General features: G+C 36.6%; 1 protein-coding gene across 2 annotated transcripts in view; it reads left to right on the forward strand.

The window, feature by feature from the left end:
- The window catches only part of ZBTB41 (zinc finger and BTB domain containing 41), a 44,236-nt gene that overhangs the window by 9,373 nt on the left and 8,577 nt on the right, over window positions 1-26,286 (forward strand). The window contains exons 3-10 of one of the 2 annotated variants that reach the window (XM_082425514.1): window positions 834-1,041; window positions 1,767-1,836; window positions 6,973-7,120; window positions 9,468-9,597; window positions 13,329-13,424; window positions 14,838-14,944; window positions 16,388-16,493; window positions 21,565-21,653. In XM_082425514.1, the coding sequence (XP_082281640.1) occupies window positions 834-1,041; window positions 1,767-1,836; window positions 6,973-7,120; window positions 9,468-9,597; window positions 13,329-13,424; window positions 14,838-14,944; window positions 16,388-16,493; window positions 21,565-21,653 (954 nt within the window). Of the gene's footprint in view, window positions 1-833; window positions 1,042-1,766; window positions 1,837-6,972; window positions 7,268-9,467; window positions 9,598-13,328; window positions 13,425-14,837; window positions 14,945-16,387; window positions 16,494-21,564; window positions 21,654-26,286 lie in introns of both variants that reach the window. The other variant, XM_082425513.1, reaches the window with a different exon arrangement.

Genomic DNA, 26,286 nt, shown 5'->3' on the forward strand with positions numbered 1-26,286 from the left:
ATATTTCATTATTTTTATGGGTGGGTAATATTTCATTGTGTATATATATATACCACATCTTCTTTATCCATTCATCTGTCAGTGGACATTCAGGTTGCTTCCAGGTCTTGGCTATTGTAAATAGTGCTGCTGTGAACATTAGTGTGCATGAAGCTTTTTGAATTAGTTTTTGTCTTTTCTGGATATATGCTCAAGAGTGAGATTGATGGATCATATGGTAACTCTATTTTTACTTTTTTTAAGGAACCTCCATACTGTTTTCCTTAGTGGCTGCACCAATTTGCATTCCCAACAGTGTAGGACGGTTAAAATTTCTTGATTCTTTCTATTGGAAATACCTGTAACATTTGTTTGCAACTCAGATATGCATTCAGAATATAATACAGATCTCACATTAATATGTCTGTGCATTATACCTGTTCATTTTTTCCTTTTCTTACTTCCCTTGATACTGCCCATATATGTTGGCCTTAGTAGCTTAGTATTAAGCATGAAGTCAAGTACAGGTGATTTACTTGTGTCTTAATGTCTTATAAGTTGGAGAGGTCTTGTAGGAATGGACTGTAGTGAAGTATAAATTTTGCTGAGTATACTAGATTTGTAGTAGCCTTTCCAGATTACCTTCTTTGTGAAGAGAGATGAAAATATATAAGATACATAACATATTATATTGCCTTTTATGATATTTTTAAAAGGTCTGCCAAATCTGAAAATTCCTTTCAATTCATGGCTTCTAAATATACTGTTAATCAGGAGATTTTATTCCACTGTCAAATTTCAATCACTATGTAGTAAATGTACAGAATTTAATTTTAATTTCTGTCTTTTTATAGGAAAATATGAGAGCCACACACGTGTTCACACAGGTGAGAAGCCCTTTGAGTGTGATATTTGTCACCAGCGCTATTCGACAAAGTCTAACCTAACTGTTCACAGAAAGAAGCACAGTAATGAAACAGAATTTCATAAGAAGGAGCACAAGTGCCCTTATTGTAATAAACTTCATGCAAGCAAGAAGACTTTAGCCAAGCATGTTAAGAGGCAAGTATTATCTTGCTTCCGTAATATACTTTAGTGTGCCTTCTAATTTAAATACGTAGTGAGCTAAAAACATCTATGGGGTGCTTGTCTCCGATTCTTTCATTGCTTAACATTTTCTAGACTACAAATTTATTAAGAAAAGAACAGCAAATATTAGTTCATATTTTTTACTACTGCTATTGAGATGAAGTTTTTTGATACTGAAACAAAAACTATAGTCTATGCTATAGAAGTTTAAGATACAGAATTTTTGTTATCCTGGGTTTTCTGTCTTGGGTTTTGGCAAGTATGTTTTCAACCTATATGGTTTTAGAACTGTAGGAAACTTATTCCGCATGCTGAACTTTGTCTTTAGTGTATGAAAATTTGTGGGAGAAAGAATATTTAGTATAGTATTGCATATTTAACTTTGAAAAATTAAATTCATTGAAATATGGACTAAAACAAGTCAAGTGAATTGCATTGAAGATTATCTGTGAATAGATAGGTTCCTGAATATGTGTAAAGTATGATTATGCTTTACTTTGACTATTTCTGCATAACTTTAGGCACACATATTCATATATTAAAATAATAGCAATACCTGTATTCTTAAAGTACTCAAATGTGTCTGTCTCTTTAAGAAAGGAATCAGTGCCTGATTCTTGTAATCACTGTCAACATATCAGATAGAATATTGACTTATATAATCTTTTCCTGACAGACTTTTAATTTTTTTCTTATAGATTTCATCCTGAAAATGCACAAGAATTTATTTCCATTAAGAAGACTAAGAGTGAAAGTTGGAAATGTGATGTAAGAGATTTTAATTTGTAGGAGAAAACCAAATTAAATGTAGTGTGACCTTTTGGGAAAGTAATTAAATTTTAAAGTAATATAAACTTAGCTTATATCACTTTTAGAATCTCTCTTTTATACAGTGTTATCCTAATATTTTTGTAAATTAAGCGTGGTATGAGTTAGTTTTTGAATGATGGACCTGAAAAATAGAAATCCTAGTTTTTATTTTTATCGTAATCACTATACCATGTTTTTATAGTTGTCTGAAACTGTGATGTTACTGTTGCACAGAATGTAAAATGTTAGAATTTTCCCTCCATTTCTGGTTGTCTGTTGCTATATATCAAACCACCTCAAAACTTAGTGGCTTTGAATTACCATTTCATTGTATCTCATCATTTTTTGGGTCAGTAATATAAATGGGGGCAGGATTTTGCTAGGCAATTCTTCTGTTCTACATGGTGTCAGCTGAAGTCACTCAATTGTTTTCAGCTGATGGATGGTCTGTCTGATCTGGTCTGGTTTGGGGCTGCTTCCAAAGTGCCTCATTCACATGGCTGGAAACCTGGTGTTGGTCGACAGCTAGAAGCTCAACAAGGACAGCTGGCTCTTCCTGGGGCTACTTGAACTTCCTTCTGGCATGGCAGCTGGGCTCCAAGAGTGAGTGTGTGTTCCAGGAAGAAGCCAAGATAAATGCTCTCAGGCTTCTTATGGCCTCACCTCGGAAGTCTCAGAGCACCACTTCTAACACGTTCTGTTGGTCACACAAGCCACTACAGCCAGGGAAGATTTAAGGGTAGTGGAATTAATCTCCATTTTACAATGATAGGAGTAACAAAGAATTTGTACGTATTTTTATTCTACCACACCCCTTAAAGTACTTTTTCATTATTTAGGTAAATATTGTTTAAAGGAGTAATCAGCTATCATTTTGTTTACTCCTAGGCTTCAACTTATATATTGGGTTGGCCAAAAAGTTCCTTCAGTTTTTAAGTAAAAATAAAAGACGCATTTTTCATTTTCACCAAGAACTTTATTAAACAACGTATCCATTGTTTTGTTCCACTACCTTCTGCCATTTTTCAGGCAACTTCGTAATTCCATCTTCCCAAAACTTTTTATCTTTTTGAGCAAAGGACTGTTCCAGGTGCCTTTTGCAGTCTTCCAGGGAATTGAAATTTTTTCAATTAGAAGAGTTTTGTAAAGACCGAAATAAATGGAAATCCAAAGGTGCAATGTCTGGTGAATACGGCAGATGAATCAGAACTTCCCAGCCAAGCTCTAACAGTTTTTTGCCTGGTCACCAAAGAAACATGCGGTTTTGTGGTATCCTGATGGAAGATTATGTGTTTTTTGTTGACTAATTCTGGACGCTTTTCGTCAAGTGCTGCTTTTAGTTGGTCTAATTGGGAGCGCTACTTGTTGGAATTAATCATTTGGTTTTCCAGAAGGAGCTCATAATAGAGGACTCCCTTCTAAACCTACCATATACACAACATCACCTTCTTTGGATGAAGACGGCCTTTGGTGTGGTTGGTGGTGGTTCATGTCACTTGCCCCATGATCTCTTCTGTTCCACATTATTGTACAGTATCCACTTCTCATTGCCCGTCACAATTTGTTTTAAAAAGGGGACATTTTCATTACGTTTAAGTGGAGAATCTCACGTGGAAATACAGTCTAGAGGGTTTTTTTCGCTTAACTTATGTGGAACCCAAACATCAAAGCAATTAGCATAACCAAGCTGGTGCAAATGATTTTCAGCCTTTGATTTGGATATTTTGAGTATGTCGGCTATCTCCCACATGGTATAACATTGATTGTTCTAGTGAATGTCTCGATTTGATCTCTGTCAAGTTCAACTGGGCTACCCCAACCGTGGAGCATCGTCCAGCGAGAAATCTCCAGCACGAAACTTCACAAACCACTTTTGACACGTTTGATCAGTCACAACACCTTCTCCATACACTGCACAAATCTTTGCGTTTCAGCTGTGTTTTTATTTACCTTTCTTGAAATAATAAAGCGTAATATGCCAAAAATGTTGCTTTTTTCTTCCATCTTCAATATTAAAATGGCCACACAAAAATTCACCAATTTTGATACTTTTTTTTAAAAATGCACACTGATATGACAGCTGTCACAATACAATCTAACAAAATTATTTCGAATGAAGTCAAAGACAACTAAGTGCTACTAGAGCCATCTTACGGAAAAAACCAAACGAACCTTTTGACCAACCCAATACACGACAAGATTCTCACCATTTCTCTGATTTCAGCTTCTAGGAATTGAAGTTAATTATTAATTATTTGGATCTTTATAAGATAGTTTCTTCTCCTTACTAAGTTTCATCATCCTCAGCTGCAAAGTGATAACAGTTATATCTACTTTTAGGTTTATTGTGAGAATTAAGTAAAATAATCCATGCATTACTTAGCATTGTGCCTGGTATATAGTACATGCTGTGCTGTTGTTGTACCTGGAGTATAGTACGTGCTGTGTTGTTATACCTGGTGTATAGTACATGCTATGTTATACCTGGCGTATAGTACATGCTGTGTTGTTATACCTGGTGTATAGTACACGCTATGTTATACCTGGTGTATAGTACACGCTGTGTTATACCTGGTGTATAGTACACGCTGTGTTATACCTGGTGTATAGTACATGCTGTGTTGTTATACCTGGTGTATAGTACATGCTATGTTATACCTGGCGTATAGTACACGCTATGTTATACCTGGCGTATAGTACACGCTATGTTATACCTGGTGTATAGTACATGCTGTGTTATACCTGGTGTATAGTACACGCTGTGTTATACCTGGCGTATAGTACATGCTGTGTTGTTATACCTGGTGTATAGTACATGCTATGTTATACCTGGCGTATAGTACATGCTGTGTTGTTATACCTGGTGTATAGTACACGCTGTGTTATACCTGGTGTATAGTACACGCTGTGTTATACCTGGTGTATAGTACACGCTGTGTTATACCTGGTGTATAGTACATGCTGTGTTGTTATACCTGGTGTATAGTACATGCTATGTTATACCTGGTGTATAGTACACGCTGTGTTATACCTGGTGTATAGTACACGCTGTGTTATACCTGGCGTATAGTACACGCTGTGTTGTTATACCTGGTGTATAGTACACGCTGTGTTATACCTGGTGTATAGTACACACTGTGTTATACCTGGTGTATAGTACATGCTGTGTTATACCTGGTGTATAGTACATGCTGTGTTGTTATACCTGGTGTATAGTACATGCTATGTTATACCTGGCGTATAGTACACGCTATGTTATACCTGGTGTGTAGTACACGCTATGTTATACCTGGTGTATAGTACACGCTGTGTTATACCTGGCGTATAGTACATGCTGTGTTGTTATACCTGGTGTATAGTACATGCTATGTTATACCTGGCGTATAGTACACGCTGTGCTGTTGTTGTACCTGGAGTATAGTACGTGCTGTGTTGTTATACCTGGTGTATAGTACATGCTATGTTATACCTGGTGTATAGTACATGCTGTGTTGTTATACCTGGTGTATAGTACATGCTGTGTTGTTATACCTGGTGTATAGTACACGCTGTGTTATACCTGGTGTATAGTACACGCTGTGTTATACCTGGTGTATAGTACACGCTGTGTTATACCTGGTGTATAGTACACGCTGTGTTATACCTGGTGTATAGTACACGCTGTGTTATACCTGGTGTATAGTACACGCTGTGTTATACCTGGTGTATAGTACACACTATGTTATACCTGGTGTATAGTACACGCTGTGTTATACCTGGTGTATAGTACACACTGTGTTATACCTGGTGTATAGTACACGCTGTGTTATACCTGGTGTATAGTACACGCTGTGTTATACCTGGCGTATAGTACATGCTGTGTTGTTATACCTGGTGTATAGTACATGCTATGTTATACCTGGTGTATAGTACACGCTATGTTATACCTGGTGTATAGTACATGCTGTGTTATACCTGGCGTATAGTACATGCTGTGTTGTTATACCTGGTGTATAGTACACGCTGTGTTATACCTGGTGTATAGTACACGCTGTGTTATACCTGGCGTATAGTACATGCTGTGTTGTTATACCTGGTGTATAGTACACGCTGTGTTATACCTGGTGTATAGTACACGCTGTGTTATACCTGGCATATAGTACATGCTGTGTTATACCTGGTGTATAGTACACGCTGTGTTATACCTGGCGTATAGTACATGCTGTGTTGTTATACCTGGTGTATAGTACACGCTATGTTATACCTGGTGTATAGTACACGCTGTGTTATACCTGGCGTATAGTACACGCTGTGTTGTTATACCTGGTGTATAGTACATGCTATGTTATACCTGGTGTGTAGTACACGCTGTGTTATACCTGGCGTATAGTACATGCTGTGTTGTTATACCTGGTGTATAGTACATGCTGTGTTGTTACATACCTGGCGTATAGTAGATGCTGTGTTGTTACACCTGATGTATGGTACGTGCTATGTTGTTATATACCTGGCGTATAGTAGATGCTGTGTTGTTATACCTGGTGTATAGTACATGCTGTATTGTGGTGGTGTTATGCTTGGTGTATAGGACATGCTATATTGTTACAGCAGTTCCTCCTCCCCTTTTCTAAATCTGATGTCTGCCAAATTTCTTTAAAATGTTGTGTATATTCTTTCTGACCACCTCAAGAGATAAACTTTTTAAAGTAATTTTTCTGAAGTTCTTACTCCTATTCCTAATCAGATATATGGCAAGCATGATAAAAACCTTTATTCATAACATATAATTGATTTAAAAATATAAATTTAATGGATTTAGAAATGTTGACCAGGATTAAGATAGTAGGATTACTGTATGATCTTAGGAATTAGCCTATTAGAAATATAAGGTGTTGAAATTTAGCTAACTTTAGTACTAATTTAAAATAAATTCTTACTGTAATTCCTCCAAGGTATTTTTCCTGCACAATAGTTGATTATACTTCTGGTAAGTTTTTTCTTTTAGGAGAAATTTCTCTTTAGCTACTTGAATATATGTGTTTATTTCTCATCATGAGCTTTGTACTTTTATTTTAAATTCAGGTTCCCTTACATTTTATGTGCATTTTCTTTTAGATTTGTAAGAAATCTTTTACTCGAAGACCACACTTGGAGGAACATATGATTCTCCATTCTCAAGATAAACCTTTTAAGTGTACCTATTGTGAAGAACATTTTAAGTCACGATTTGCACGGTTAAAGCATCAAGAAAAGTTCCATCTGGGTAAGCAGATTAATTTTTCTAGGAGCAGCATAGCAACTGTTGGTGGTCGCGTCATGCTGGAGGAGGCTGCTGCTGTTGAATCACTGAGGAGAAGGAGGTCGTGTACGTGGGGAGGGGCACTGGATTTGCTGCTGTTCTTGGAGATGAGTAAATATGGGGTTTGTTTTGTTTTGTTTTCTGGTGGCAGAGCTGTTCGTGGTCATAACTGCATTTATTTACAGTTGATTGTTGGATAGGTTTGTGAGTGCCTGGGGTAGGCATTTTTGTCTTGGAAAAGACTCATGTTTCAGAGAGTGTAGTAAACTTAGTATATTTGAAATTCAGTATTGTATTTGATGAATTCTCTCCTTCATGCTTATGGCCAAGGTGGAGACTTGTGTTCCAGATGGTAGTACAGTTAGGTACATTTATGACAGTTACTCCCAATAATGAATTATTATCTTTCAAGTAGCCTTTTCCCTATCCTATTCAATGTTTTTATTGACAACTTGGATAAAAATAATATATTTCATGCTTTATGAATACGCTACATGACATAAAGCTGGCAGGGGTAGTTGATACAGCAGAAAATAAAAAAGTAAAAAAAAAAACTCTTGGGGGCTTCCCCGGTGGCGCAGTGGTTAGGAATCCGCCTGCCAATGCAGGGGACACGGGTTCGAGCCCTGGTTCAGGAAGATCCCACATGCTGCAGAGCAGCTGGACCCGTGCGCCACAACTACTGAGCCTGTGCTCTAGAGCCCGCGCACCTGGAGCCGGTGCTCCAAAACGAGAGAAGCCACCGCAATGAGAGGCCCGCGCACGGCAATGAAGAGTAGCCCCCGCTCACCGCAACTAAAAAGAAAGCCCACGCACAGCAACAAAGACCCAAGGCAGCCAAAAATAAATTTAAAAAAAAAAACAAAAAAAACTCTCTGTTGTAAAAAAAAAAAAAAAGTTAAAATTAATTAAGAATAAATACAAAGTTGTATACATGGGAATGATCTGAATTTTTTTAATCATTGGGAGTTGCAGAGCTGTAAAATGGTACAGGATCCAAATGCCTCACTTTTCAGATGGGCTTGTTAATAGCAGAGGCACAGTCTGAACCAGTAATGTCATATGACTGACAAAAACAACTGTAGTTTTAAACTACATTAATAAAAATGTATTGTTCAGAATTAGGAAAGTAATCATCTTGCTGATTTTAAATTGATCTGGAATATTGCATTCACTTATGGATACCACATTCAAGATGGATATTGACATATGTTCTAGAAGTGGGTAATTATGGCAACATAGGGCTTTAAAATCATGTCATCTGAAAAACTTTTGAAGGACCTTGAAATATTTTGTTTGGGAAAGGAAGACAGAACAGCCATCTTCAGATATTTTCAAGGCTCTATTGCACAATGAGGAATACAGTTGCCCCTCAGTATCCATGGGGGTTGGTTCCAGGACCTCTCCAGATACCCAAATCCAAGGATGCCCCAGTCCCTTGTATAAAATGGTGTAGTATTTGCATATAACCTGTGCACATCCTCCTGTATACTTTAAATCATCTTTAGATTACTTATAATACCTAATACAATGTAAATACTATTTAAATAGTTGTAAATACAATATAAATGCTATGTAAATGGTTGCCAGTGCCTGGCAAATTCAAGTTTTGCTTTTTGGAACTTTCTGGAATTTTTTTCAAATATTTTCTATCTGGAGTTGGTTGAATCCACAGATATCGGGGGGTGGGGGGGGGACGTGAGCTGAGTTATACTTCTTTTTCACACATCCTTTGTCATCCTTTCAGTCTGCCCTTCAGTAGAACTCTGTCTTCTCTCCAGTTATTTGGTAAAGTCATGGTGAAATTTTGAATCCAGCTAAGGTCAATATTACTGTAAGAAATTTGTATTTAATTTTGTAGGACGAAACAAATGTGCCACAGTCTTTTCAGTTGACCATGAGCTCTCTTAAGTACTCTGTTTACTCTTTGAAAGTTTCTTATTACCTCCTTTCCCCATAAATTTGGTATGTAACATTTTTCAGTTTGACCCAGTCTGATTTCAAACTAGGAATTGGCTGTTTCAGTTTATAATAAACTCATTAGTTTATTCAGCTTTTATTATATTAGATGCCTGGTGCCATACTCAGCTTTAGGAATATAGAGATGATTGTAACCTGTCTGCTGGGAATAAAATAAACACTCTAGAAGGGAAGAGAAAACTATAAATAAATAATTGTGTAAAAAATAATAATTGATTGTGTTATTATATATGCATTAGTAGTGGTAGGTATGAATTTATAACATACGTATTAAATTTAACTTAGTATCTATTCTTAAAGTTTAGATGCACACTATTTTTTTCCGTTTTAGGTCCTTTTCCATGTGATATATGCGGTCGCCAGTTTAACGACACTGGAAATTTGAAACGCCATATAGAGTGTACCCATGGTGGAAAGAGAAAATGGACTTGCTTTATCTGTGGGAAATCAGTACGAGAAAGGTGAGGAATTATCTAAATACCCAGAAACATCCTGGTACTGTTATGTAGAAGTAATTAATGAATGTATTTTATAAGGATTAGGGTAACACAAGACACAAGGTACTTGAATTATGCTTTAATTTGAAATTTAATGATAAAAGAAATTATATAATATGTTATAGAAGGTGATATGAAGTCAGGATTTGCAGATTTAGATGGTGAATTTAACAAAGATACCGTTTTGTGTCTTTCTGAAACTCCACTAAATATACGTTAAAGGTTGTTTATTCATTCATTTATTTATTTTAAAGACATAAGCTACAAAGACAGCAAGACAGAAAAGTGACAAGAGCAACACAGGTTTGGAAGCTAGAAAGCAGATGTATCAGTGGTAACTGACTTAGCAGATCTGAGGAAGACAAATCCCCAAGTGGCAATGGAGAAATTGAGAACCTAGTTTACATCCCAGAATCCACAAAAGGTATGGGAACTGGCAGTCTCAGATACCTCTGGAACTAGGGTGAAGGAATAAGGAGCACTGGAGTCAGAACTGCTCTAGAAGTTAAGTTAGATCATTGGCTTCTCTTCCGTCACCCACACAGGCCGTTGCTGCTGGACATCTTGGCTTCTAGATTTTACCCTTCAGACAGTAGATTAGAAAACAATTCCCTGAAAACATGAGCAACCAAAGGACAAATATATTCCCTGGTAAATAATACACCCAGATCACCTACAGTGAAACACAGAGTCATCAAGGCCTACCCATGCTCCTTGATCCTCCCATCTGTGTTTAGCCTTTCACACTTAATCACAAGCAGACAGTGAAGAATTACAAGACACAGAAGGAGAACCTTTAACATGGGAGATATATTCCAACACAAACAAAACGAAACAAAAACTTGAAGGAAACATTATGCAGGAAGAAGAAAACTTGCAAAAAAAGAAGTAAACAATTACTAATATCCTCAGTTGAAGATACAGAATCCATTAAACAAGAACAGGATGTTATACAAAAGAGTCACTGACGTGACAAATCAGAACTGCCAGAAATTCAAAGCATGATCCACAAAGTAAAGACCTTAACAGAGAGATTGCAGGACAAAGTTAAGGGATCTCCAAAAAAGTAGAGCAAAAAAATGCAGAATTGAAAAGTGAAGATTAGAACATTTGGAAACCAGGCAAGAGGTCCAGAAGGAAAGAACAGAGAAAATGGAAGGGAGTAAAATCATCACTGAAATAGTTCAAGATGATTTCCCAGAACTGAAAGACATGAGTTGCCAGACAGAAATGACCCATTAAATGCTTAGGACATTAGATGAAAATAAACCTACTCCAAGGTGCAGCACTATGATGTTTCAGAACACTGGGGACAAAGAGAAGCCTGTCTGTGCTTCTGCTTTTTCTAGGGAGAAAGTCACATACACGGAATTAACAATGAGTTACTCGGACTTCTCTCTTAGCAGCAACACTGGAAGTAAGGTGGTCCAATTGTACCTTCAAAATTTGGAAAAAAAAAAAATTCCAACCTAGAATTCTGTTCTTAGTCAAATTGTCAAGTCTGAGGATAATAAAGATACTCTTCATGATGTCAAAAAATTAGCTTTCAGTGCAATCTTTCTCATGAAGCCGCTAGAAGGTGTGCTTCACCAGAATGAGAAAGTAAACTGATGAAGAAGAAGACCAGGGCAACAGGAAATAGGAATTTTAATACGGTAAAGAGGCAAAGGGAGTTCACGGGAGGATGGTGAATAAAGATCCCAGGATGTCACATGTGCAGGATGGTGAATGAAGATCCCAGGATGTCACATGTGCAGGATGGTGAATGAAGATCCCAGGATGTCACATGTGATTATGTGATGGGTACTGAGTCCACACTCGTAGTGGCCATGACCCATGACATGTTGAGGGTAGTCAGTGCTGAGATCCCTGCTGACATGTTTCCTCTGTTAACTAGTGGACAGAACGCTGGAGTAGGTCTGACCCCAAGGCTTTGTTGTTTTACTGTGGTAAGAACATTGAACACGCGATCTACCCTCTTAGCACATGTCTGGGTGTACAATGTGGTGTTGATAACCACAGGCACGGTGCTGTACACCGGGTCTCTAGAACTTACTCATCTTGTGTAACTGAAACCTCATACCCATGAACGGCAACTCCCCATGTCCCCCTCGCTGACCCAAATTTTCACCTGTATTCTGCTGGCTGTATAGTACCTGTATGCTACAGAGGCTCCTGCTGTTGTCTTTATGCCTGGCTGCTTGATTTAACTGAGGATACTCATTTCATTTCACAGAAATGTTCTTTTGTGACCTGTCCATGAGAACTAGACATAGGTCATGGTACGCCTAGGAGCCAAATATACACAGCAGCCTACTCACTTTGACCGTGTCTCTGCCAGCTTCCAGTACCAGGTCCCCTCCAGCCAGCCAGATGCTCTGGTTGGGATGAACCCTGTGCTTTGCAGTATTTGATTGTGACTTTACTGCTGACAGGCTGGAAAGGGCTGGTGCCAACGCTCAGGGAAGCTGAGCAGCCAGGCCGACACGGAGATCCTGATGCTATTACCTTGTGGGCCCTTTATCCAGTAGTGGCCATATTGTTAGGTTTGTGCTTGCTACTCAGTTTTTCAAAAACATACGATATATAGTTTAGTGATTTGTACTATATAGGTAGTAAAGCAAAGAAAAGGAATACTTACATAAATGGTTATTTCTGAGAGAGGGACGTGGTGGGGGATAGGACCAAGGAGGAGCATGTGGAGTGTTGTAAGGGACGGGAATGTCCTCTGTCTTGTCCTGCATTTAAGCGTTTAGTACTGTTTTTAAACAATATGTGTATATTTATATCCTTCAGTGTATAGAAGTTCATTATTTTAAAAAGATTAGAAATGCCACTTTCCTAGAAAAAACAAATGGGTATGATGGCAGGAAAATCAGTGTGCTACATTTATATGAAAACTTGTATTTACAGATTGGTAAATTATAGTTTATCTTATGCATTATAAATTTTTTTCCCTTAAAGGTCTTCCTGTAAAAACAAAAAGCAACCAAACCAAAAAAAACAACCTTTCCATGTGTTTTCCTTTCTTCCCCCCCAAAATAACTTTGTCCATCCTTACTCAGCAGTTTATGTACATGGGAAATCTCCGAATGTTAGAACTGTAGGAAATGCAGCAGTGGTTACACAGTGGCCCATCCAGGGTCGGTAGGGCGGGAGGATTTAGGACTAGCAAGAGTTGTATCCTTTATATGGTTTCCCTTTTTAACATTGGCATCTGGAAATTACAAGTACCTGTAAAGTTTTCTTTGCCTTAAAACGTTGTTTTAACAAGTTTTGAGCACATATTGGAAAGGAATAGTACTGATAAACTGGATTTCTTATATATTATTAAACACTGTCCACTAAAATTAACGTCAGTTTTACCTAATCAGTAGTGACAATTGAGCATTTTTCATTTGTATTTCTGGGAAGTTTACATAAGCTATATATTAAATCTTTGAGCAAACCAATGGCAAAGGAGGCCAAAGTTAAATTATTTGCTTTTTTTAAGGAGAGAGACATAATAAACATGTTTATTATGATGGTGCGACTAATCCAATAAAGAGCAAAAATATTGTAGGAAAAAGGGAATAATTGACATCGTTATCTGTTAGCTTGAACACTGTTCTAGTAAGCTTTCTAGAAATCTGTGTTTAATACATACGTTGGCATTAAAAAATCGGTAGGTAAATATATATATATTTTTAATGCAGAACTACTTTGAAAGAACATTTGAGAATCCATAGTGGAGAAAAGCCTCATCTTTGTAGTATTTGTGGGCAAAGTTTTCGTCATGGAAGCTCATACAGGTAGGTCAAGCCATTTTTTTCCCCAATATTAAGTATGATAAAATTATATCTCCGTTTTAACTCTCTTGTCTTATCATTGTGTTAGTTGTTTGATGAATTAAAACATGTCTTAGCACTTGTGATAAGCAAAGTTGTGCAGAAAACTTTGTGTAGACTTTTGCCCCTACCTTTTAATATTCATTGTAGTATAAAATATTTTAAAATATTTCCTCATCACTAAGTTTGCTGAATGCTTTACTGTCTAAGTCGTTGTCATTTAAATATTTCATTATTTTTCTTTGAATCAGAATTCATGAAAACTCTGGTGTTCTAAAGTTGGTGTATTTTTTCAGTCCTAATTATCAAAGAATATTTTGGTGTGAAAATAATGACAAAATTGAAAACTCCAGGATTCTCAGTTTTAGAATGTCTTCTGAGTATTAGTTGTAACTTACGTAATATTTGTATAGCTGAGTGCTGACTACATTTGCAATTTATGAAAAGTAGTTTTTTAATGAATAAATAATAGATTACTTACTGTGAGATATGTATACAATTTTAAATTTTATTAATATTCTTAAGAATCTAGTTTTTACACTATCATTTCTTACGTACCTCTTTTTAAGTTTAAACAGAATGTTTCCCCTTTAGATGTAGTCCAGTTCATTTACTGGTTTTAGTCATAGGGGAATCAACACCTGTTTGGACAACTTGAATGGGAAGGCTGTTCATTTCACTAGGATGTATTGATATATAGATGGAGGATTGTGGGGATAAAAGTAATTCAAATTAAATGAATTTTAATAACCTATTATAATCTTTTATAATCTGTTTTTGGGTGACTATGAAATGAGCCACACTTTATTTGGTTAGTGTGAAGAAAAGTAGTAAAATGTGATTGTCAGAAAGTTGATTACTTATCAAATTTACTAAGTTCTCAACTGTCAGTGTATAAGTGGTGTCAGTTGTCCAGAATAGGATTAATCCTTAGTAATTTGCTATCATCATATGTTTAAGTCACTTGTGCACTTACCCCGTGTCCGATTCTAATTCCATCTGATTCAGTCCTCCTTTTGCTCCCTCTGCAACATCGGCTGACGCCCCTAGACATTTGGTAGGTTCCCAGAAGCAGATTTAGGATCTTAAAGTCAGGAAGGCGTATCATCCAGAGGTCGTGGGAGCCTGTGCAGATGTTGAAGTGCTGCTTTGAAACTGGTGAGTGGGAGCCCTGGAGTCAGGTGGTGAAAGTGGGAAGGACCCTGAAAGTCAGAAATGGAGCAAATAATGGGTGAGCGTGGTGGAGTAAGCAGCCAGCTCTCGTTACGTAGAGTTAACCAAGTTTTTTCCTTCTGTGTCACTAGTGTCAATGGGCTTCAATTTTTTTTTCCTTCTGTGTCACTAGTGTCAATGGGCTTCAATTTTTTTTCTTTATAGACTTCACTTACGAGTACATCACGACGATAAAAGATATGAGTGCGATGAATGTGGGAAAACGTTCATTCGTCACGATCACCTTACAAAGCACAAGAAAATACATTCAGGTGAGGCGCGTTTTGTAATGATGTTTCCAAGATCCTTTTCAAAAACACCTGAAAACCGCATCGTGTTTATTTTGGCTGTAATTTAAATAATTTGGTGTATTTGGTCACCTCTTTGTAATGCTGATTGTAAAAACCTTTTTTAAAAAGCATCTGAAAGAGACATAATTTTGTGACATGTTTTTTGGTTACTGTAATTTTAATCATTTGGTTACCCTTTATGACCACAAACTGTATTTTAAAATTTGTTTTAATCAAATTCTCAAGGTTTGCATTTTGCATATTATGTAGATATGTGCAATAATTACTATTGGCACTTCTTTGAAGGAAGAAGCCAAGATAATATTTCTCATTTTGATTGGATTTGAAAGAAATTAGCAAAACTTGGATGCTTGAAGAGAGTTATTATAATTGGGGTGTTAAATTGATGTACTAGTGAGTTTTTGAAGCCCTATCTTTGGAAGAGTACCTTAATAATCCTGATCAATTTCAGATCTTTATTCTGTATTTATAATTTTTGTACTCTGGGGATTTCTTTCATATTTTCCTCTCAGACTGATGTTCAGGAAGTGCTAAAAGAGCCACCTGTATGAGCACAGTAATGGGAAAGAGCCATCTCTATGAGCCCAGTAGAACAGGTGATTATTATTATTATTTTAAACATAATTAAAGTATAAAGTATGCAACAGATATAACATTTTCTTAAATGACCCCAGTGAGGCAGGTTGCGGTTGTTATTGCCACTTTTAAGAGATGCTAAAGGTCTGATGACTTTCTCACTGGAATTGCGCATTTCCACTTTCAGGAGGAGAATTCTAAATTCCTAATCCTAGAGGTCACATGGTTTAATTGCACACGGGTATTAAGTTGAGACTGGTTTTTAAAGGCCAAGACTTTGTAACTGAATATAAGAATAGAGATGACAAATTGGACTCATCTAGAATTTTCCTTTATATTTGTATTTTGGCTCATTGCAAATGTAAGAAATCCCCACAGATAAAAAATCTTTTAAAAGTAAAGTACAAAGATCTGAAAATGTTCAGGTCCTTTTTATAAACATAAGACAGCCTCATCTTGATTAAATGTACGTTCATTTGAGGTGTTTGATATCCAGACTTACATATTCCTAAAAAACATCCTGAGTTTTGAAGTCCTTTCATTTATCTTACTCTGTTACACTGAAAGTCAAAATTTGAAGTGTACAGCAAGAGGCTACTGATTCCTTCTCCAAGTGGGAAGGAGGATTCACACCCATAAAAATAAGTACAGAGTCATTGAAGGAAGATATTTGAGTAAGAATGTAAGGCAAACAGCCCGGATAAAGGGTGGCTTTACCTTCCTGGTATATGTTTTCTACCGTGTTATCTTACTGTTGGATAATTTGTTTCTGGGGATAAAAAAAAAAATTGAAATGCACCTTATAACGAAAATATTTGGGTCTTTAAGGTGAGAAGGCTCATCAGTGTGAAGAATGTGGAAAATGCTTTGGTCGTAGGGATCATCTCACTGTCCATTACAAAAGTGTACACCTTGGAGAGAAAGTGTGGCAAAAGTAAGTGAAAAGGCAGAGTTTCTCACCATCATTACCTTGATAAGTCTGGGGTGGAGGAACGTTGTCTCATAGTTCATTTTATGTAATTGAGGTTGGGTTAATCAACGATTTTTCTCTAGCTTCTATAGCTTTTCTGCAGACCTAAAGGAATTGAATGTAGCATATTTTTCATACTTGTTTTCGTTGATTCAAAGGCTAGGAGGAGGTAGACATTGAAGTGAATGACTAGTATAAAATCTTGGCTTTCTTTGGGGATTTCATTTATGTTTGGTTTCAGGGGCTCTTGGAGAGCTAAATATAAATAAACATACTGCCTACATATATTGTCATTAATATGACAACAGTTACTGGAAAATGTTTGTTGTCAGAATTTAAACCTCTTTTTATTCACACTAAACATTTAAAATGGTATTTTATTTGAAGGAGGTATGCACTGTCTTTGAACATCAACTTTTTAGTACAGTTTAGATATCCAAGCTTAACTGAGATTAGTTGTTGAGTTTAAAATGTTCAAAGAAGTTCTGTTCTTGGACTAGGTACTTGGAGCCAATGGTAAGTAATAGACTTGGTCTAAGGTGTCAAGAAACTTAGTGTAATGATATGATCAACAAAATACACATAGTATATGTAAATGTAGTAAATGATAGGCCAATTTGAAGAAGAGTACTGAGTGTTGATTTGTATTTCTTTTTTCCATTTTCATGTATTGGTTTATTGTTTCTTTCACTGATTTTGTTCAGTGATACACTCATTGAATCAATGTATTCATTGTAGTCATTGAACTCTTGTATGCACTAGATACAAGGAATGCTGCTAAGTGTTGGGATATAAAGATATACATGATGCTGTCTGAAGTAGAAGATAAAAACTTCAGCATATTGTATGAGTGGGTGGGAAATAGAACTGCAAATTCACTTGCTCCAGAGATTCTATAACTGTTTTTCTCAACTCCTTTATACCCTTAAAAATTATTCAGTTCCTCGGGGGCTTTTGTTTATAGAAATTATATAATATAAAAATAGCATTATTGTTTAAATAAATTATATAATCATATTAGAAATTAAAATGATTAAAAATTAAGTACTTACTTATTAATTCATTTAAAGTAATAATATACCCATCATGCTAACATGAATAGCCATTTTATGGAAAATAACTACTTTACAAAGCAAAAACAAATACTAAAGAGTGGCATTTTAAAAATATTTATTTATTTTATTTATTTATTTTTTGGCTGTGCCGGGTCTTAGTTGTGGCATGTGGACTTCTTAGTTGCGACATGCATGCGGATCTAGTTCCCTGAGCAGGGATCGAACCCAGCTCCCTGCATTGGGAGTGCAGACTCTTACCCGCTGGACCACCAGGGAAGTCCCAAGAGTGGCATTGTTTCACATTTTTGTAAATATCTTTAATGGCTTCATAGAAGACAGTTGGATTGTCATATGTGCTCTTATGTGTTATTTTGTTTGAAGTAAATGAAGAAAATCTAGCTCACTCAGATACATAGTTGGTAAAACGATGAGTAGAGGAATATTAAGCCTTCTTAGAAAATTGTGGTTGTTACTCTTTGCTGCCACACCAAAACTAAACCAGTGGTAGTTTCTTCAAGGTAGTTGCAAAGAGGAATCTGAAACAAGATTCATGAAGCTTTCATGCTCTTCCATTCAGTCTATTGGTCTATCTTGTGCTCTGAAGTGGATTTTTAACCTACTGTAATATGCATTTGTCATTTGGAAAATACGGGTTCACTGAGTTATGCAGATTTTCCCAATGTTACCACATTTCACAGTACAGGAACAACAAATCACACTTGTTAACATTGCTTCCAGTCTCTCAGAAGGAGAACTGGGAAGCTGTCAAGATCACAGGGGCAGATGCAAGTTTTCCAAAATTCTTAATTAGCTTGAAAGCTCAAATTTTATCATTGATAACAAATACTGTCAGTTTTTTCCCTTGAAGTGACAGGCTTACTTCATTGAATTTCCAAGAAAATGTCTGCCACCTACTCAAGTCCAGCTGTACTCTGACTTCCGTTTCCTCAAGTGGAATGGTGCTCCGTGAGGGGAGGGCTCCGTGGGCTCACAGCGGGTCTCGCAGGCGCCTCGAGCACACAGGGTACCCAGCGTGCGGTAGAGCTTCATGCTTCCCACCTCATCACGAGGTTATCGGAAAGGCCACAGTGCAAAGGGTGAACTTTAATAAAATTAGTAATTTACTGCTTTATCACAGTTGTTTTTCTCTCTGTGAGTACATCATGGTGAAAATGTACAGTGACCATTAGTACATTTTGGTATCACTACCTCGTTTAGAGCTGAGGCACCACCACTTTCACCCACTGTTCCTTTTGCTCTTTAGTGTAAATGTCAACATCGTGAGAAAAGCAAGTCATGTTTAAAGTATGATTTTGAAAATAATTTTGATCTCGTAGACCCTATGAAAGAGCTTTGGGATCCTCTCCCCACCAGCAGGGCCTGTGACCTATCTGCTGGCCTAGATACTTGTGGAACCAGAATCTGTATTCTCCATGCTCTGCAAGGGCTGCTAAGGGTGGATCTAGAATATGGAGCCTTACAATCATTTCGTGGAACCAACACTTACTTCTAAGAGATAAAAAGCCATTGAAGATTTTAAACAAGAGGATGGCACAATTGGATTTGTATTTTAGGTACATCACTCTTATTGATGTATGGAAGCTGGATTAGTGGTAGATAAATCTGGAGGCAAGTAAATCAACCAGTTAGAAGGCTGTTATAATCTAGGGAAAAGATGGTGAGGACCTAAACTAGGCAGTAGCGTTAATAATGAACAGTGGAAGGTACTTATCTTACCAATATTTAGGCCTTTATTGAGGGAATGGGAGCAGACACAGGTGATTCCTCTTTTCAAGGAATTCCTGTTTCCAAGTGAGTGGTTGATTGATACCAGCCACTGAGTTAGAGAATATAACATAGGGAGATGATGAGTTTGGTGTATATTGACTTTGAGATGCTCAGTGCACACTGAAACATAAAATCCCATACGTGGATGGTAGTCTACGTCTCAGAAGTGAAGTCTAGGCTGTGTACAAAGAATTACATGTGAGCACATAAAAGCAGATTATTCAAGGAGAGAATGTGGAGAGTGATGAGGACTAGCACCCACCCCCCAACCAGTTATTTTCAAATGTCTCTTCTTCTAAATGTTTTTAAATGGTGACTCCTTCGGTCTCCTCTCCTTCACTTTCTGTTCACTGTTGTAAGCTGTTGGGATGTGACCTCTGACCTTACTATCCCTCTCCAGTTGCTATCAGTATGAGTCTCTTATTGCCAAATCCAGTAGACATGTTTAAATCCCTTTCATACTAGGCACCTCTGCTCCATTTGGAGCTGTGTATCACTCCTGCCCTGAAAATCTCTGCTCTTTAGCATCTGTGTGAGAATGGAGAGATATACATACATAGAGCCTGACCCATGCAGGTCCTTGTAGATTTTATCTTTTTCCTACATCCACTGTGAGGCAGTTTGTGTTTTGAGCATATCTGTGTTTAAAATGTCACTCTGTCTGTAGTACAGACCACTATTTCTTAGCCACAGTACTACTGACATCGGGGCCTGGTAGTTCTTTGTTGTGGGGCTGTCCTGTGCATTGTGGGGTGTTTATCAGCATCCCTGGCCTCCACCCACTGGATGGCAGTGGCCAGTAGCACCTACCTGCCCCCAGTTGTGAGAACCAAAAATGTCTTCAGGCATTGCCACATGTCCCAGGGGGGTCAAAACTGCCCCTAGTTGAGTTACCACTGCTGCTTTCTCTATGTGCCCATGGGAACCCTGTTTGCATCTCTATATTTACCACGGATATAATTGGAATAAGACAAACCAGGCATACAGGTTGCAAGTCTTTTGCTAAGTTTATCAATGACACTCCCAGTTCACTAAATCCACATTATCTTTTTAAATGTCCATTTCATCAAGTAGAAGTAAGTTCCTAGAAGACAGGGCCTTGCATGGTGTCTCTGTAGCTACTTTGTAAATGTAGAGTTGGATGAATTGAAAAGTGAGAATGGCACTTGAAACCTTAGGTATACTATTGCTATTGAATATTAGTAACAACATGCGAAACGTTCCAGTAACACTCAGTGGATATGTTAAGGCCAACTGTCTTCTAGAACATTATGGTAACCTGTGTTTGATTTGTTTTTCTGTGTACTCATTAGAAGTGAATTGCTTCCAAGGTGAGATGATATGGCTTTCCTAGTAACTACCACTTAAATGCTAATCATTTTACAAATATATTAATCCTAACAACTAAATTTTGAGTTTAGGATTGTTTAACTCACAAATACATACTCTTAGGCACTACACTTTGCTTCTAAGTTAACTTCTGAGTAATTTATAGCTTTTTATGTCTATTAATCTACAATAAAAATAAAGGACTGGTATCTCATTCTTTTTTACTTAGGTGTAAAATTTATTTTATTTTAAGTTTATAATATTTATTTGTTATAAAGCGTACCTACCGAGGAAAAGTGTCCCCTTTTGATGAATGCAGATTTTGAGACTGCTGCAGTTTCATTTTTGCATCTATTTTAACTAAGGTACAATTTATATACAGAGAAATTCACTCTTTTTAGTGTGTAGTTCTTCAGGTTTTGACAAATGCATGCAGTCATGTAATCATTACCATAAGTTGAGACACAGATCTATCACCCCTAAAATTTCCACCATGTACCTTTGTAGTCAACCCCCTTGTACCCCTCTCGTTGATTTTTTTTTTCTGTCCCTACAATTTTTCCTTTGGTATTTTTTAACAGAAAATAATAATACAAAAGTTTACTGATTTAAAGCTTAAAATTAAGCAGTTTAAAGTTGAAAATCTAAGGACGTCTTTTATAGATTTATTTGTTGACTATAACTGGAGAAGGAAGAATCAGAGATAAGGTTGATACTTAAAAAGTATTTCCATGTTCATCTGGAGTTCTACGCTTTACTAATGTGAGAATTATATATGAAGTCGTAAGTGAAGTTGTAACTTATTTTCATTATGTTATTTATTAAAATTATATTGAAAAACGCAAACCTTTTTATTTTCTTAGATATAAAGCAACCTTTCATCAGTGTGATGTTTGTAAGAAAATTTTTAAAGGCAAATCAAGTCTGGAAATGCATTTTCGGACACATTCAGGTAAAACCTAATGGGTATTTTATAAATATTTTTGTGTAATTATTCAGAAGTGATATAAGGACATTTATACTTTGTTGTTCTTGGTGAAATTGTTTTGTTTATTCTCCCAGTAAGATTTTTACTTATTAAAATTGATGTCATGAACAGACAATATTCTGATCTACTATTCCGTATTATGTAAGCTTCAATACTTTTGAATATCATTTTGTAGAATTTGGGAAACATTTTTTCCCTAGGGAATTTATTCAACTTTTAGTTCTCATCTTCCCATTTTCTGGTTGTTTATGGTTCCTCTATATCTATGAGACTCTCTGAAGACATTTCTTTTATTTTCTTCTCTTTTAAAAGACTAATTCAAATATGACCTCATTGTCCTGCTTACCAAGTTACTGTTTTTTATTTATTTATTTATTTATTTTTGGCTGCATTGGGTCTTCGTTGCTGCGTGCAGGCTCTCTCTAGTTGTGGCAAGCAGGGGCTACTCTTCGTTGCAGTGCGTGGGCATCTCATTGTTGTGGCTTTTCTTGTTGCAGAGCATGGGCTCTAGGCGCGTGTGCTTCAGCAGTTGTGGCACATGGGCTCAGCAGTTGTGGCTTGCGGGCTCTAGAGCGCAGGCTCAGTAGTTGTGGCACATGGGCTTAGTTGCTCTGTGGCATGTGGGATCCTCCCAGACCAGGGCTTGAACCCGTGTCCCCTGCATTGGCAGGTGGATTCTTAACCACTGCACCACCAGGAAAGCCCCCAAGTTACTGTTGCGTAGTTTTCCTTTTTACATAGTCAGCTGTGATTTATAGTAGAATGACTTATTGTGATTTATAAGTAGTTATAGTAGAATGCTTTGCTTCAGCTGCTTTCCAGAAGTTATCCTCTTAATCTTTCCTTTTTTCCCTTGGCAGTGCTACCATATATTGAAACGTAGACTGTTGGATTTTTTTCCTATATGTTGTCATAGTTCTTGTTTGACTTCTCATATAAATTAACAATTTTTAAAGCTTTCTTTCCTTCTTTTTAAGAAAGAAACCCATTAATACATTTATGGCTGCTTTGCTTTATATTTAGTTTGGATTTTGTCAAGCTGCTGCTCTGGTAGGGAAAAATAATTGATTTCATAAATATCAGAATTGGAAATAACTGGATTTGGGCAATTTTAATAGCAAAGAATTTCAGCAAAGAATTTATTACTGATATAGTACTGCTGTTAAAAATAAAATTACACCTCTCTCAAAATGAGAAAGTCATAATTTGGGGGGTATATAAATAGGAGTAAAAAATGAGGAAACTGTATTAATGCTAGTCTCCACACCAGTTATAAGTAATATGCCTAATAAACTCATGATTTGAAAAAGATGGTGAACTTACGAAAAGTTAATTTGAAACCACTGATGATTTAAGAATTGTAAAACTACAGGAATTATCTAGAGGAGAAAGTTAATAAGAGCTGGCTTTTATAACTGCATTAAGTTTTTTGAAAACACTGATTTGTAGTAATTAGTTGATGACCAATGACCGTGGAATTCTCATCTCTGGATATCTCAAAGTTAGTTGGAATTAGGGGCAAGTCCCTCTTCTGCCCATTGAAAATTGAGGAAATGAGCTCTGTTACAGAATAAGATAAAGCTTATGGCTGTTATGAAATGAGAGGGAGAAATCATTTGAAGCAGGGGTCAGCCCACTTTTTTGGTAAAGGGCTGGATAGTAAATATTTAAGTTTTTGTGGGCCAGACAGTCTCCATCACAACCACTCAACTCTCTGTGGTAACATGAAAGCAACCATAGAAGGGTATAAATAAATGAATGCGACCACATTCCAAGAAAACGTTATATATACCAAAACTGGCAAGAGACTGTATTTGGCTTTCAGGCTATAGTTTGCCGCCTCTTGATCTAAAGTGATCAGCAGGCTACCCAGACAGGACTTCACAGAGCAGCTGTTCCGAGAACTGGGTGCTGTGTTCCCAAGTCCATTCCTGAGATTTACAGGTCCAGAAACTCAATTTTATATCTGTGCACTAATAGTTATAAGTATTCTGAGGAGTTCTTCAATAACCACTGGAAGTAGAATCACCAGAGTGTCAGCTTACTATCCACCTTCTAGAGAATGAGATATTAATGTGTACTGGCCAAGGTGTCCTTTTCTCTTATCAAGGAAGCAGAGTTGCTAAATTTATTCATCAGAAGGAGAATTGCTAAATGTAGTTACAGAATAAAATTAGGTAATAATTGTATGGAATCATTTACTGAGGAAATGGTGAAGGATGCTGAGCCGTCTTTCCTGTTCTAACAGTGCACCTCTCTGGTGACGAGAGTAATTGTGTTCCCCAGATTCCTTTTCTCTAGTGCAGGTACCCTTAGTGCATTGTCTGTACTGTTAGATTCTTGTTTTTTGGAATCCCCTTGCCGGACTCCCTACAGACTTCTTCTCTTCCATTATTCCTTCTTTAGAAGAGGTACAAATAATGGATTGGTTTTAGTTTTGGCCAGGTCAGTACCCTTAAGTGCTTCAAATGAATAGATATGATCAGCGCCTAGCCCAGGACTTGCAAATCGTAGGTGCTTAATAAATATTTATTCAAGGAATGAATTTATCATGTTTTCCTACAACTACCCTCTAAACTCATGTATGTTTTCAAACCACACAATTAGAGAAATTCACTGGAAAATGGATATAAGATTTTTTTCTACAAATGCCTTATTCTCATCTCTTATGTGCTTTGCTTGTGTAATCCTCAGAGTAGTAATTGTGTCTATTCAGCAGTAGTCTTGTTGAGATGTAATACATTCAGTTAAAATGGGTGTAAAGCTGGTAAATTTAGGGCTTGATTTTAGACTTGGCAGAATTTTTAAGCTGTTCTTTATTGAAGTATAACACATAAAGTACACAAATGAATTTTTATAAATGAGTGCTTCTCCGTAACCACCATTCAGATCAGGATGTAGGACATTACCAGAATTCCAGAAGCACCCTCCCTGGCCCCTCCCAGTCAGTAACCTCCTCGCAAAATAATCATTATTTTGACTTATGTCACCAATAATTAGTCTGCCTGTTTGAACTTCATATAAATGGAATCTTACAGTATGCACTCTTTTGTTTCTTTCAGTCATATCATGTCTATGAGATTCATCCATGGAAGTAGTTTGTTTCTTTTCATTTTCATATGAATATATCAAAATGTATTTATCCATTGTACTTTGATAGACACTTGGTTTGTGTTTACTTGGGTCTATTATAAATAAAGCTGCTCTAAATATTCTTGTCTATGATTTTTCAGACACACGTGCATTCATTTCTCTTGTGTACATGCCTAGCCCTGGGATTGCTGGCTCATAAGATATGCATATGTTTTAATTTAGTAGACACTACTAACCAGTTTTCCAAGGTAATTGTGACAATTTACATACACTCCTACCAGTAGTGTATGGTGTATGAGAATTCCGGTTGCTCCACATTTTCACCAATACTTGATAGTGTCTCTTTTTTTAGCCATTCTGATGGATATGTGGCACTGTCTCAAAGTGGATTTAATTTGCGTATCTGTGATGAGTAATAATATTGAGCACCTTTCCATACGCTTATTGGTCATTGGATATTCACTTTTATGGAACACATGATTCATTCTTCTGCTGATTTTCTTAAATTGGATTGTCCATCTTTTTCAAATTGATTTATGGGAGTTTTTTCTATATCCTGGTTATGAGTTCATTGTTGGATATCTAAATTACAGGTGTCTTCTAGTCTGTGGCTGGCCTTTCCACTCTAATAATGATATCTTTCAATGACTGAAGGTCCCAGATTTTAAAGAAGTCTTATATCAAGTTTTTTCTTTCATGTTAGGTTTATTGTATCCCCTTTAAGAAACTTTTGCCTACCCCAGGGTCATTAATATTTTTTTCTTTTACCTTCTGACAATTTATTTTAACTTACATATTTAGATTATGAACGTTATCTTATTTTTGTGTTTATTATTAGGTAAGGTCAAAGTTCTTTGTTTTTTCGACATGTGGTTATCTAGTGGCCCTAGCACCGTTAATTGGAAAGACCATCCTTGTCTCAGACCATTTCAATGGCATATTTGTTTTAAGTGATCATATATGTGTGGTTTGTTTCTGAACTCTCTTCTTTCATTGGACTATTTGTATATTCTTTCACCATTACTATACCATTTAAAGTACTGTGGCTTTTGATATCTTGTAGTGTAAATCCTCCAACTTTGTTCTTTTTCAGTGTCTTTCTTATTCTTTTTCCTCTATGTTTTCATATGAATTTAGAAACAGCTTATTAATTTCCAAACACAAATACCCTCTAGCTACTTTTGGATTTTTCTAAGCATACAAACTGGCCATCTGCGAATAATCACAGTTTGTTTCTCCCTTTTTAAGTCCTTGCATGTCTCTCTCTCTCTCTCTCTGCCTTATTGCTTTGGTTCATATCATCAGTGGTATATTGATAGTGGAAATCCTTGTCTCCAGGGAAAAGCTTTCAATATTTCATTACTAAGTATGTTTTTTATAGATTTTTGTAGATACTGTTTTTCAGATAAAGAAATTATCATCTGTTCCTAGTTTATTTAGAGTATTTGTCATGAATAGGTGTTGAATTTTATCAGATTTTTCCCTGCTTTTATTGAGGTGATTA

The sequence above is a fragment of the Balaenoptera physalus genome (genome assembly GCF_965194825.1).
Source record: "Balaenoptera physalus genome assembly, chromosome: 1".
Lineage (NCBI taxonomy): Eukaryota > Metazoa > Chordata > Mammalia > Artiodactyla > Balaenopteridae > Balaenoptera > Balaenoptera physalus.